This window comes from Salarias fasciatus, chromosome 22, assembly GCF_902148845.1.
Source record: "Salarias fasciatus chromosome 22, fSalaFa1.1, whole genome shotgun sequence".
In the NCBI taxonomy this organism is placed as follows: Eukaryota; Metazoa; Chordata; class Actinopteri; order Blenniiformes; family Blenniidae; genus Salarias; species Salarias fasciatus.
Window position 1 is genome coordinate 4,290,303 of NC_043765.1, and position 12,529 is coordinate 4,302,831.

At 39.1% G+C, this 12,529-nt stretch overlaps 1 protein-coding gene across 1 annotated transcript; it reads left to right on the forward strand.

Moving 5' to 3' along the window:
* The first annotated feature begins 140 nt into the window (after window positions 1–140).
* lypla2 (lysophospholipase 2) lies at window positions 141–12,484 on the forward strand. The gene is made up of 10 exons (XM_030119967.1): window positions 141–202; window positions 3,580–3,672; window positions 5,344–5,375; window positions 6,928–6,993; window positions 7,201–7,248; window positions 7,490–7,560; window positions 8,499–8,572; window positions 8,672–8,773; window positions 8,976–9,146; window positions 10,373–12,484. Exons 2-10 carry the CDS (start codon window positions 3,595–3,597, stop codon window positions 10,421–10,423), a joined length of 693 nt encoding a protein of 230 aa, XP_029975827.1. The 5' UTR covers window positions 141–202; window positions 3,580–3,594; the 3' UTR covers window positions 10,424–12,484.
* Window positions 12,485–12,529: the final 45 nt, after the last annotated feature.

Genomic DNA, 12,529 nt, shown 5'->3' on the forward strand with positions numbered 1-12,529 from the left:
TAGCGGAAATAAAGGGACTTGAATTTATTTTCTTGATATTATCTTGAGAAATTAGCGCCAGAATTAAATAACAACTACAAAGAGATAAGGTCGATAGGGCGTTGCTACGTGCAGACGTCATCACGCCGTTGCCCCGCCCTCTGCTCGTGTGCGGCGGACAGTAGCGGAAGTTCCGCTCCGTCGTGAACTGGGACAGCAAGCGGTGAGTATATGAATCTGTGTCGGCTAACGGGCCTCTATTGTGGATTTTTTTACATAATATCCACATAGGAGTTGAACCTGTTCGCAGATTTCTGTTAGTGAAACAGTCTTCCAACAATCAGTCGATATTTAATGCGTGAATTCGAATCGTAGCGGTTGCATAAGGGAGAACCTCGACAGGAGACAATGCAATTAATGTGTGTGCTGTTAGCTAGCAGCCGCTCCGCCAGCAGCAGCCTGCTTATTGTGTAGATGTGTGCGTGTGTTTGTGTGAATGTGTGTATGTGCGCGCGGCCAGATAAACCGGGATTAAGCCGACAGCGAGGCTCAGGAGTCAATCACTGTGTGTTTTGGGGACAGTAGAGGCTTTGCCCTGCTGAATGTCATCACTGCTGAGAATGAGGAGGATGAGATGATGATATCGTTTTTAGGTCTCAGCCATTCATTGTGCCCTTCCTGTTCGACAAGCCGCGCCGCCCGCAGCTTCACTTGCAACCACGTATGCTAATTCTCCTTCTCTGGTCGTGTTATTATTGTTATTATTATTATGTAAATTTTTATTTTACCCCTTGACTGAACTGTTAGCCTCTTTGGCACAGAATAAGTGGCAGTGTATGGGGAGTGGGGCGATCCGCTGTATGATGTGTGTGTGTGTGTGTGTGTGTGTGTGAGGCGCTGTTGGTGGTGGTGGGTCGGGGGGTGGGGGCTGTCACTCAGTGCCGCATATTATCCTGTTGTTTGCCAGCCATCCGGAGCCACTGAGCAAAGAGCAGCCGGAGTGCAGTAGCCTGTTCTTTGAGGTCCACACAGACCGCAGCACGTCTTTGTTTTTTGCTCTTCATGGAATTAAAGTCACGTAGAGTGAAGCCTCGTGATGTGCTTTAAGTTGACTGCAGCACCGGCGACACTTACCGTCTTTTTTAGTCGGTTTCGTGGAAAAAAAAAAAAAGAGTATTGCATTAAGCCGTTAGCACTGACTTAATATTATTACTGAGTCATCTGACAGCATTGAAGACATGGCGGTCCGCAAGCAGGAATGCAAAACATGATGTCCTGTTTACAGATACAGATTTCAACTGTTTCAGCGCTTACTGGTAATAAAATGTGGTTTGATAATCTATTGAAATTGATTAAGGCAAGTTAAATGTTTTTTGATATGGCACTGTTCACACATAAGGAAATTCACAGTGCTTTAAAAAGAAATGAAAGAAGTACTTGAAAGCTCACTTTAAGAAAATTAATGTTCTCATTGTCAGAAAGTCATTTTCTAAAAAGAATGTTTCTGCTGACCCAATATATGTTTCTATTTCTATCATATCTGGAATTTGTTTTATTACCAATTTTGTAAGATTTTCAACCACACTAATGCAAAAAAAAATCATTTTCAGTCTTGCAATATCATCAATCAAGTAATTTATGACATTTCTATGCTAATCAAATGTTTCCTCCCTGAAAGCACACCAGATTAGATGTTGATCTCGGCTGGAGGGGTAGTTCTACAGTTCAGTTCATGTTTTAGTGACTCTCTGTGCTGATCCCTGTAAAAAGGTGAGCAGCCAAATAAACCACAATTATTTAGGAATAATCAGAATTATTTTTGAATGTCATGGATACACATTGGCATCTTAACCTTTTGACCCTCTATGGCATGAGCCCACTGAAAAACTTGAGTAGTAATTAACTTGCAGGTTGTATTTGCATTCCTTTAGCCTTTCATTTAGAAAGTAAATGTATGCAGAGAGAAACTGTACAGTGATGCATGAAATTAAGTTTTCCTCTTTTCTTTTCTATTGCACACTGACTTGGACAAAGTGCTCAGATGCACAGCCTGACACTATTTTTAACCATCAGCCTCCTCCAGGATTGTAGAGAGTGAGCTATTGTTTCTTAGAGCGTACATTGAAAACCCAGTGTTTTATGCTGCCTCTCTGTGTGAGGGCGATTGTTACGATAACAGGCGGATAAGAACATGTGCTTTCCCGACTTCTTCAGATTATCCAGTGTTTATACTCTACACCAAAGTCAACAATTTGTAGGATTATTTTTTTAATTTATTTATTTTTTGTTTTTATATCTTTGTTTAGCGTTCTTCATCATCGAGCCTGAGATTCTGTTTCAGAGATCAAAGCACATTTAAAGGCATTAGTTCATTTAGGTTTTTTTTCTTCCACACAAAACTATCCACCATATTCTATGCTACTTAATCCTGTGCATCGTCATGGGGTGCTGAAACCCATTCCAGGTTAATATTGGCAAGGACAGGAACCACTCTGGACAGGTCGCCAGTCCATCACAGGGCAAACACGGAGAGACAAACAACCTTCCCACTCTCACATCCACATGTGGGAGGAAACCCATGCACTCAGGGGGAGGAACATGCAAACTCCGAACAGAAAGGCCCTGCTATTTCAACCCGGACAAATTTCACTGTGGGCTGAAAGTGGCTCACACAAAACTGTGCTGGCAGTAAATCTTATAAAGGGCATTTAATACAGATTCCTTAACCTTTTAGTCATCTAACTTAAAGAATGTCATTCAGATTGGGGTTTTCCCCAGACTAAAAACACTCTCTCAGTAATTGGGTGAAGTCCCACTCCTTCAAATTTAATTTCTAGCAACACACACAAAAGGTCCTCTGACATAAATATAATAAATATGTAAATTAAAATGTGAAAGTACTCGATTGGCACTAAAAATATCTTCTTAGTAACAGTCATAGCAACAATAAAGAGCATGATGCAGTATGGAGGGGGGGTTAATTTCTGTAATGAATCCCGTCACTGACTTCAGAAACCTGCCCCTCTCTCTCTCTCTTTCTCTCTCCCTCTCTCTGTCTCTCTCTCTCCATCCCTGGCAGCAGCTACTTTGCGTTTAGCAGCAGCCTCTTTAACAGTGGGACCTCCACCTTTTGTTGTTCTCGTCTGCTCACTGAATAACTGCATTGATAACCTGACAGAATTGCAACTGAGAGACAGAAGCGCTTTATTGTCAACACTGATGTATTAGTTCAACTAATGCAGACTATTAGTTGGATGGAAGAGCTTAAACTGACAATAAAGAAACATAATGAAATTACTCTATGGTTGGGCAAAGTGCAGCAATCTGTGTGTTAAACTTGACATGTAAAAATCAACACCGTCAAATGAATTAAATGTAGTAAACTGTGACCAGAATTCCTCTTCAATCTGCCATGTGAAATGTTTTGGGTTAACGGTAAGCCATAAATAAGAAATAGCCGCCAAGTGTCTGAAAATGTATGAAAGTAAGAAACAGGTTTTGGGTTGGCCTCAGTGCACATGACAACATGTTTCATGCAGCTCCGCTTTGTGTGTCGGGCAGTCAGCTGACTTCTGGTTTCTGCGTCTCTCCCACCTCCAGCACCTCTTACAGTGTATGTGTGGCAACAACATGTCTGTGCCGCTGCTCGCCGAGGCCGTGACATTGTCCGGGACAGAGAAGGAGACCGCAGCGGTGAGTCAAGTCACAATGCCTAATCTAATGTTAATCTTGAACGTTGGGGATTTTTAAAATTCAACCTCAGAAGCTCGTTTGAGAATTGGTGGTGGTGTGGAGTCACCATCGTGCTGGCCTAAGCTTCTTTCTGTGTGCATTTAACACAGTGTTGGGACAAAGGGATGTTTTGTGTGGCATTGAAGCTGCCTGGCTGGTGTGTGGACAGCTTAACTTCCCCTTCATTCGCCCCAGATTCAAAAATGACCGCAAAGCTGTTTCAAAGCACATGAAGGCAAACTAATTCACTGTAAAACCGAAGATTAAACATGAGTCCCACTTAAAACCTGCAATAGTCATTTTAAGAAACAAATGGCAGTTTGGCTTGTTGTGTTGAAATAGCAAATACAAGATAATATTAGGATGGAAAAAAAAAAAACATTTTTACAAGTTAATTGAACATAATAAACTCTAAACAAGATAAATTATGAAAATTTCAAAGAAGGTGAAACCAACAGTGTTAAAAATAATACAATAATTGTTATGAAATAAGTAAGGAAAAAATAGTTTTAAAAATCAAATGGAACTCAAAGCACAGTTATGGAATAAAATATATAAATAAATACAGTTCAGGGTAACAATACAATAATAATAGCAAAAAAAGTGAATCAAAATGTAAAAAAAAATACAACTGTATAAATAAGCCTTTAATTATTTAACAATATAAAGAGTTGGGTTTTCTGCCATTGTAATGGAAGAGCTGAAGGACATTTTGGGTCTGTTGTTTTGGGGCGTCCTATAGTTGCACTAGCTGAGCCACTGCTTTAAAAACCAATAAAATAAAACTTCTCATTCTTAATAGGGAATGGTAACTGCTCTGGGAGCTTTAAAACGGGTGTAATGTGCTTTCTCTACTCCTGGTGTTGGTCAACATTCCAGCCCGAGTTATACTTACGGAGAGTTTATTGCTTTTTTGGGAAGACCACAGACAGCATCTTTATAATCCAATTCATGTCACTTAACAGTTTTCCACCTATTTAATATTCCTACCATTTTACTTTAGTGTAATTATTCAGAGGCACCGCCTGTGGTTACACCTTTAGGCTCAACAGGCGAAGCAGCACATTGTGTCTGCGCTCATAGAAAGGTCTCCGTGTGAAGTAATTAACGTCTCTTTTATCGAGCATCTGCCAGATGCTTTGAAGAACCAAAGCTGGCTGTCACTCGCTCCAGCTCGTAGAAGAAGAGTATTTATATCTACATAACTCTGACTTAGAGCCAACTGCGAGCTGAGAATTGCCAGCTTTCTAAATTGTCCTCATCCCCTCTCATGGTTTCTCTCTGGGAGTAGTACATGTGGAGACTGGCAGTGAGCCTTCTTTTTTTTTTTTTTCTTTTTCTTTTTTTTTTTCATTTTTTAATAATGCCACTTTGGCACCTGTGGCAGGAGTACGCCCTGTACAGACAGCTATTAATTTGTCTCAAAGCACAATAATAATTTTCTTCAGTTGCTTCTACATTCTATGAAGTGCACTATGAAATTGGAATGCACTGTTCTTCTCATCATCAGCCATTCTGTCAGTCACTACACATGACAAGAAAAGAACCTACAACTGGATTGAAAAGGAACCGTTTCCAGTGTATTTGTATCTGGCTGACTTTAACGTGTTGCCCTTTCTGTTTGTGCTGCAGGTGATCTTTCTTCATGGGTTGGGAGACTCAGGGTGAGTATTTAAGATGTGTCATTTTAGCTCAAGGTGTAACAAATTGCTAAGCTCTGAAACGATTCGAAGTACTCACAATGCGAAATAAAAAATGGAAGAAAATCACATGATGAAGATAACAAATTTGATGAAAAGCAATTTAAAATAAAAAATTTGTTGTACGCTACAAATAAAGAATGAAATGTGATATTACCAATTTCGGTGGTTCTTTTTTTAATGTTTTTTAATAACGGACAATGTCAAAAAAATTTGATCTTAGTAGTGATTTTGAACTGTGTTTCAAATTAAGGCAGACTGAAATAAACTGGTTGTTTTGTTCAGTCTATTAACTATGTGCATAATCAATCAATTTGCTATCCTCTTCCAGTCTCATCTTTAAAGCGATACTTCAACATTTTGGCAAATTGGCCCATTTAGCGCAATTCATTAGTCATTTCGAACAGTATACTTACTTTTTTTTGTGAGGGCGAGCTGTTGTTTGTTCAGAGGTGAGTCGGGGAAGGTTTTCGGGACGGACACAATGGAAGTGGACGATATTTTGGTTCCCCCTTGTCAAACTCATCAAATACACAATCCAACAACCCCAAAACACTTTGGTGGGCAAATTATAATCCGCACATTCACTACGCTGTGGAACACCAACAAATAATATTGTAGCGTTACGACACTAGAGCAAATACTGGGAACTACTTTTTCTTTTGAAATCACTACGCCCAGACAAGTAGTTCCGTCTTAGCAATCTTCGCATAAACAACTCAATCTGGTAATTTTGCATTAATATTTCACAGCGTAGTGAATGTGCGGATTATAATTTGCCCACCAAAGTGTTTTGGGGTTGTTGGATTGTGTATTTGATGAGTTTGACGAGGGGGAACCAAAATACCGTCCACTTCCATTGTGTCCGTCCCGAAAACCTTCCCCGACTCACCTCTGAATAAACAACAGCTCGCCCTCACAAAAAAAAAAGTAAGTATGCTGTTCGAAATGACTAATGAATTGCGCTAAATGGGCCAATTTGCCAAAATGTTGAAGTATCGCTTTAAAATAGATAAGTTAAATGTTATATTTTAGGATTACTTCGCTCATGCTAAAATACAAATTCAAAAAGAGTACAAATTCAAAAAATAAATTATCCTTAGTTTCGTCCTTACACAGATATATAAAGGTTATTGCTGCCTGCCTACAGTAAAAAAAATATTTTTTCCAAATTAAGACGACAGTACAATTGCAAATAAAATTTCAAAAGGTGCGTAGTCGATCCAAGCAACAAGGACTGCATGTTTCTTGAAATGAAAAATAAATCCTCCTCAGGGCTGCAGTCTAGTTTAAGAGACCTGGACAATTAGACACATTTTAGAGTTAATAATATTGCCAATTGTATAAAGGGAATACAGCATAGTTAAAATATATTTTACATTACATAAGGCTCGCAGACACCCCACATTAATTTTAGGTGTCTCATTTGTTTATACTACATGCTCACCATGTTGGGAATTATTGCTGTTACTGAAAGAGGAACTAAGAGTTGCTGTCTTTTTTTTTTTCCTGTCAGGCATGGGTGGGCAGACACTTTGACAGGGATCCAGCCGCCTTACATCAAGTTTATTTGCCCCCACGCGTAAGTGTTTTTTCCTCTCTTCCTTCACTTAACTTTCTGTTTCCACATGAAGGCTATTTTAGCCGTCTTAAACCAACAGTGACCGTAATGAACGGACCGATCGTTCTGTCTTTTACGAATGTGAATGACTCTGTCGCTAATACTTTGACGGACATGTTTTCCTCTTTTTTTTTTTTTCTTTTTTTTTTTTCCCCTCCTCGACTGCAGGCCCCAGATGCCTGTCACTCTCAACATGAGAATGACGATGCCCGCGTGGTGAGTGGGTGTCATGAAAGCAGTGGCATTTAGCTCAACACTGGATGTGATTGTTTCCCTTCATGTCACATGTCACCTCCCATGTTACCCCCGACAGTACTCTGTGTGTGTGTGTGTGTGTGTGTGTGTGTGTGTGTGTGTGTGTGTGTGTGTGTGTGTGTGTGTGTGTGTGTGTGTGTGTGTGTGGTTTTTTTTTCTTTTCTTTTTTTTTTTCTTTACACTGACTTTTCCATGTGTGCAGGTTTGACCTTATGGGTCTTAGTGCTGATTCTCCAGAGGACGAATCTGGAATCAAGAAGGCAGCAGATAGCAGTAAGTAGAGTTTTTTTTTTTTTTTAAATTAAAGGTATCATGCTTTTTTAGCTAATCCAAACCCTAGAAATGGCATTAACATGGTAATAGTTTATTTTTGGCCCTAAGGAAAAGTCATTTTGTGTGAAAATAAAAGACTTTCTGGGACTAATTCTGAAACCCGGAAGAGAAAACGCTCCGTTTCATTGAAAATCCCGCCTCTCCCCCTGTGGACTTTGACTGACAGCTACTTCAACCAATCAGCGCTTCAAAACAAATACGCTAGCTAGCTTTAGCTCTTTAGCTCTAGCTTCTCCACACACAAAAATGTCTTTCCCTGTTAGAAACTCACCAAGCGCAGACCCTTCAGACCCTTCAGACTCTTGCTCTTGCTTGACTGTTGCTTTCAGACGATGGTCAAAGTTTATCCTCGAAATCGGAGTTACAAAAAGCAGCAACGCTGATTGCCAAGGGCCTGGTGGTGGTGGTGGTGGTGGTGGGGGCTCAGGCTCAGGGAGCCATCTTCTCTGTGTGACGTGAACATGGGAAACGGAGCGTTTTCACGGGTGCGGGAGGGGCTGCCTCTCTGAGCAGCACAAACACTAGGAAAGCTTAAACATGCAGGCACGAAGGAAAAAACGCTTTGGGGGTGTTTTAGGTGAGTACGTAACTACATAACAAGGTTAGAACATACAAAAAGTGAATTTTGCATGATACAGCCCCTTTAATACCAAACAAGTAATGAGGGTTTGCATGTTTTTCATAATGTCAGTAATGCCTCGTTTGACATTGAACTGTCAAGGCAAAGATCTAACTCCTGACTGCAGCATTTTTGTTTTTTCCATTTAATAATTACTTAAACTATCAATAAACATTTGAAGAATTTGGTTTCAAGGTTAATGAATTTATAATTTATTCCAAAAAGAACTATCACACATGATTATTTTCCTGTTCTCCAGTCAAGGCCATTATCGAACATGAGGCCAAAAATGGGATTCCCCCGCACCGTATCATCCTTGGTGGCTTCTCTCAGGTGGGAAGTTTCACAATGTAATATCAAGCTCTTACTTTTCAAACAACATTAAGCGTGTGTATCAATGTGTTTTCTGCTTTTTCTCTTTTTTCTTTCAAGGGTGGGGCCTTGGCCTTGTACACTGCCTTGACCTGTCAGCACAACTTGGCTGGTGTTGTGGCTCTCAGTTGCTGGCTTCCACTCCATAGGACCTTCCCATCGGTACAGTCTCAGATAACATACATCATACTCCTCCATTCCTCCCTCAATTTCACATTTGCTGCTTTTATTTTCTCTCCGGCTACCTTTATGTCTCTCGTCACAATACACTGATATGTTTTTAAAGTTATTTGGACCAAGCTAAAGAAGGTATAAGCTTTGAATCCTCATTGTGTAGCTGCATTCTGTGATGTCTATTTTGTAGGCGTCAAATGCCAGCAAGAACCTCCCGATCCTGCAGTGCCATGGTGAGATGGATGCCATGATCCCCTGTCATTTTGGTGCCATGACAGCGGAAAAGCTCAAAATCATAGTCGACACACACATGATCTCTTTCAAAACCTACCCAGGGCTCTCTCATAGCTCCTGTCCTCAGGTAAAAGCCATTATTATGTTTTATATGGAACTTTTTGCCTATCATTAGAACAGTAACAAATTGCTGGAATGTGTTCCTGTTGCAAATCTTTTTTTTTTCTATGAACAAACATAATATTCATATGAAATCCACAATAATTATTATTCAAACACATACTATAAAATTTAGACCATTTTTAAAAGCCAAAACATCTTTCCTCTTAAAAAAAAAAAAGAAAAGAAAAAGAATTCTTCATGAAATCCAGTCGGAGATGCGACATCCGTTTTTCGTCCATCTTCTATGATCAGTTATTCCATGGTAGGACTGAAGGAAGGCTGGAGCCCTCCAGTTAAGACACAGATTAAACCTCTGCCCAGGTCGGCAGTTGAAAACGGACTCGGACAGACGGAACAATCAACCAAACACACTCAAGCAACCAGCAATTAATGACGTCCAATCTTAAGAACAGCTATGCTTGAACAGTAAAAGGGGGGCAGAGATAACTTGCATAGTGAGAACATTCAAACTGCCTACCGTCTCACAACAGAAAGCTTCTTGATAAGAATACTGCTCTCCACTGCAAACTAAACAAATCATAGTGTTGTTGTCAGTGTAATTTTTCAGCACCAAATTTTATTTCTGTGTTTCTTATGCAATTTTCGTAGACTTTGCTTTATTTGTATTTTCATAGGTTTGCTTTATTTGTACTGTTTCATATTGGGATAACAGTTTATGGCATTATAATTTTCACTGTAAAATCATACAGATTCTGAATGGTAGGACCGAATATCATAAAAGTGACTGATAACACACAAGGAAGAAAGGGGGGAAAAAAACTTTGCGAATATTTTTTTTTTCTGTAGACCGTGGGGAAGCCATGTGTAAAGTTGTTATGAAATGAAAACACTGGATGGAACTAATCATACAACATTCATTCACTCACTTTAGTCTCGGTCCACTTTAGCACAATAAGAGCTGAACCTTGCATTCTGGAATAAAATACTCCTCTCCAGAAATAGTTTTTTTAACTTTAAAATGCAGAGTGTTTTATCCGTTGGGACCAATTTTGATCATATTTAATGCTCTAGTGTTGGTTTTCTCTCATAGTTTCATGCTAAGACCATTGTTCTTCCTGTGACTAGCCTAATGATCATGAACGATTCTGATGTCTGGTGTATAAATCAGTGGTGATGGTGAAACTATAATATAGTAGGATCTGTATCAACATGTAATCTGCTTTCTTGTAGGAGATGGCAAGTGTAAAGGACTTTATTGAGAAGTATTTGCCCCGGATCTGACCTCGCCTCATCTCCACTGTGACCTTCCAAGACACTGACCTACTTTGAGCTCACCCTTGATCTGCCATTCTCCCACAGGAAACAGCCATTAGCGCCCCCCACACACACACACACACACCTCCACGAAACAACACACACTTGATAAATGATAATAATAAACACTGCTTAACAAAACAGATGCTTTTATTATAATCCAGTCCAACAACTTTCATACTGAAAACAGTCTCTCACAAGTCTTAGCCTATTTAGAGGGAGAAACACCGAGATGCAAAACATTCCTTTTGGTTTGGAACAGTCACTGTCTGTTGCCTCTACAGCATTTCTTTACCCTGTTTTCCCTAATTTTATCAATCATTGTTTTTTCACCTTCCCCTCTTACACTGCTGTTTTTGTTTTTGATGACTGAATTAGATAATCTGGTTAACATTTTCCTGGTACGGTCTTCAACTGTACTTATTACCAAAAAACCTAATTGTGGTTCCCATTTATTTATTATTGATGAGGCAGCATTTTCTCTTGCTGACATATAGATTGGCTTTTCTAAATTCATGAGTTCAGTCTAGCCGCAGTTTACACTCGTGAGGATTCCAGCCCTGTTGGATGATTCCTGGTGTGTTTAAAAGACATGGACTCAAAATGGATGTGCATTATTGGACCTCTGCATCATTTGACAATACAAATAGAAAGTCTGACTTCAATGTATTAAATTCTGGACTTCACTTTTTTATTTTTATTTTTTTCAGATATATTTTCACCATTCCACCATCTGAATGAGCACTTGCGCCTGTTCGGGTGTCAAATTCCTTCAGTCTTTGCCAGCTAACCATGAAAAGTCCATTGAGTGAACTATCCAAATCCAAACACATATTGTTTTTATATCGGGTGTGATAAATATCTTCAGTCATGATCAAAACTCAAATTAAATAAAAGAAAACAAAACTATTTGTTTCTACCCTGTGCTGTTTTTTTCACAACTGCTTGTTTGTGGTCTACTTTAACTTCACGTGACTCTGTGAACATACCCCTGTTGGGTTTTTTTTGATAAGAAAAGACTTTGCGGTGCATAAATGGTCTCTAGGCATTGTATGAAATGACGTCTCTTCCCAGATCTGCTCAGACTACACATTGAGTTACTTCATCGTAATGCCCACCAACACCATCTACATTGATCGATTTCAGCACCACTCACCCCACAGAAAGCCTCCTCTGCATGAGTCCCAGCTAAAATTTAAAGTACAATTGTTTGAAACTGGAACAAAAAAAAAACAAACAAAATGCATTTTTTCTTTCATGTCACCAAAACAGTCCTGAGTTTAAAACCAATGTATACAGTTTATTCAGAAGAAACATTTTAACTTTTTGGCACCCTCCTTTTGTTTCCTGCTGTAACTCACTTTCAGAATATAAAAAGGCCAGATTCAATGTCTAACTCTACACTGTTATGTTAAAATGGCTATCCAAAGGGAGTGCTTTGGCTGAAAGCTTTTCCAACAATTGAAAAAGGGTGATGACAAAAAATAATCCTGAAAAACTTGTGCTCCTTGGATATAGAAGTGTAACTCAAAGGACTTGTGTGCTTAAAATATATATATCAGGTGTACTACATTTTCCTTTGTGAATATTAATTTTACTCTCGTGATTTTTTTTTCTTTATTGCTGTAATTTCTTTGGGGGAGAGGGGGCGTTTAAAACAGGAAATATAGATTGTTGTTTGCAATCAATGAATGTCTCTCTTATTCTCTTATGTCCATTGTTATTTTTCTGTCAGTCTGAATCTCTGATTACAACCCTGCCTTTTATTTAGGTTCTGTCCTCTTTGACACCTTCATTTTTTTTAATCTGGTGTTTTTCATCTAATGTGTGTTCTCTTGAGTTGCATATTGTCATTGATGAATCTTTTTGCATTTGCTTTCTTTGTTTGATTGTGTTTTGTCATTGTCATTTCACCCTTTGTGTGTTTAAAATAAGCATTAAGAAAACTTCTTGAGGTGAGATTGGATGTTGCTTGTCTTCTTTTTTTTCCAAAACACCTGTATGCAGAATAAATGACATAAAAAGTCAGGCTGATCGAGTGTCTTTTAATTGTGTACTACATCTACTTGTTTT

Bases quoted from the DNA above. Each gene is read 5' to 3' on its own strand.
- lypla2 (XM_030119967.1), top strand. From the start codon at position 3,595: ATGTGTGGCAACAACATGTCTGTGCCGCTGCTCGCCGAGGCCGTGACA. The intron at 3,673-5,343 runs GTGAGTCAAGTC...TTTGTGCTGCAG, and splicing joins CAGAGAAGGAGACCGCAGCG to GTGATCTTTCTTCATGGGTT. The intron at 6,994-7,200 runs GTAAGTGTTTTT...CCTCGACTGCAG, and splicing joins AAGTTTATTTGCCCCCACGC to GCCCCAGATGCCTGTCACTC.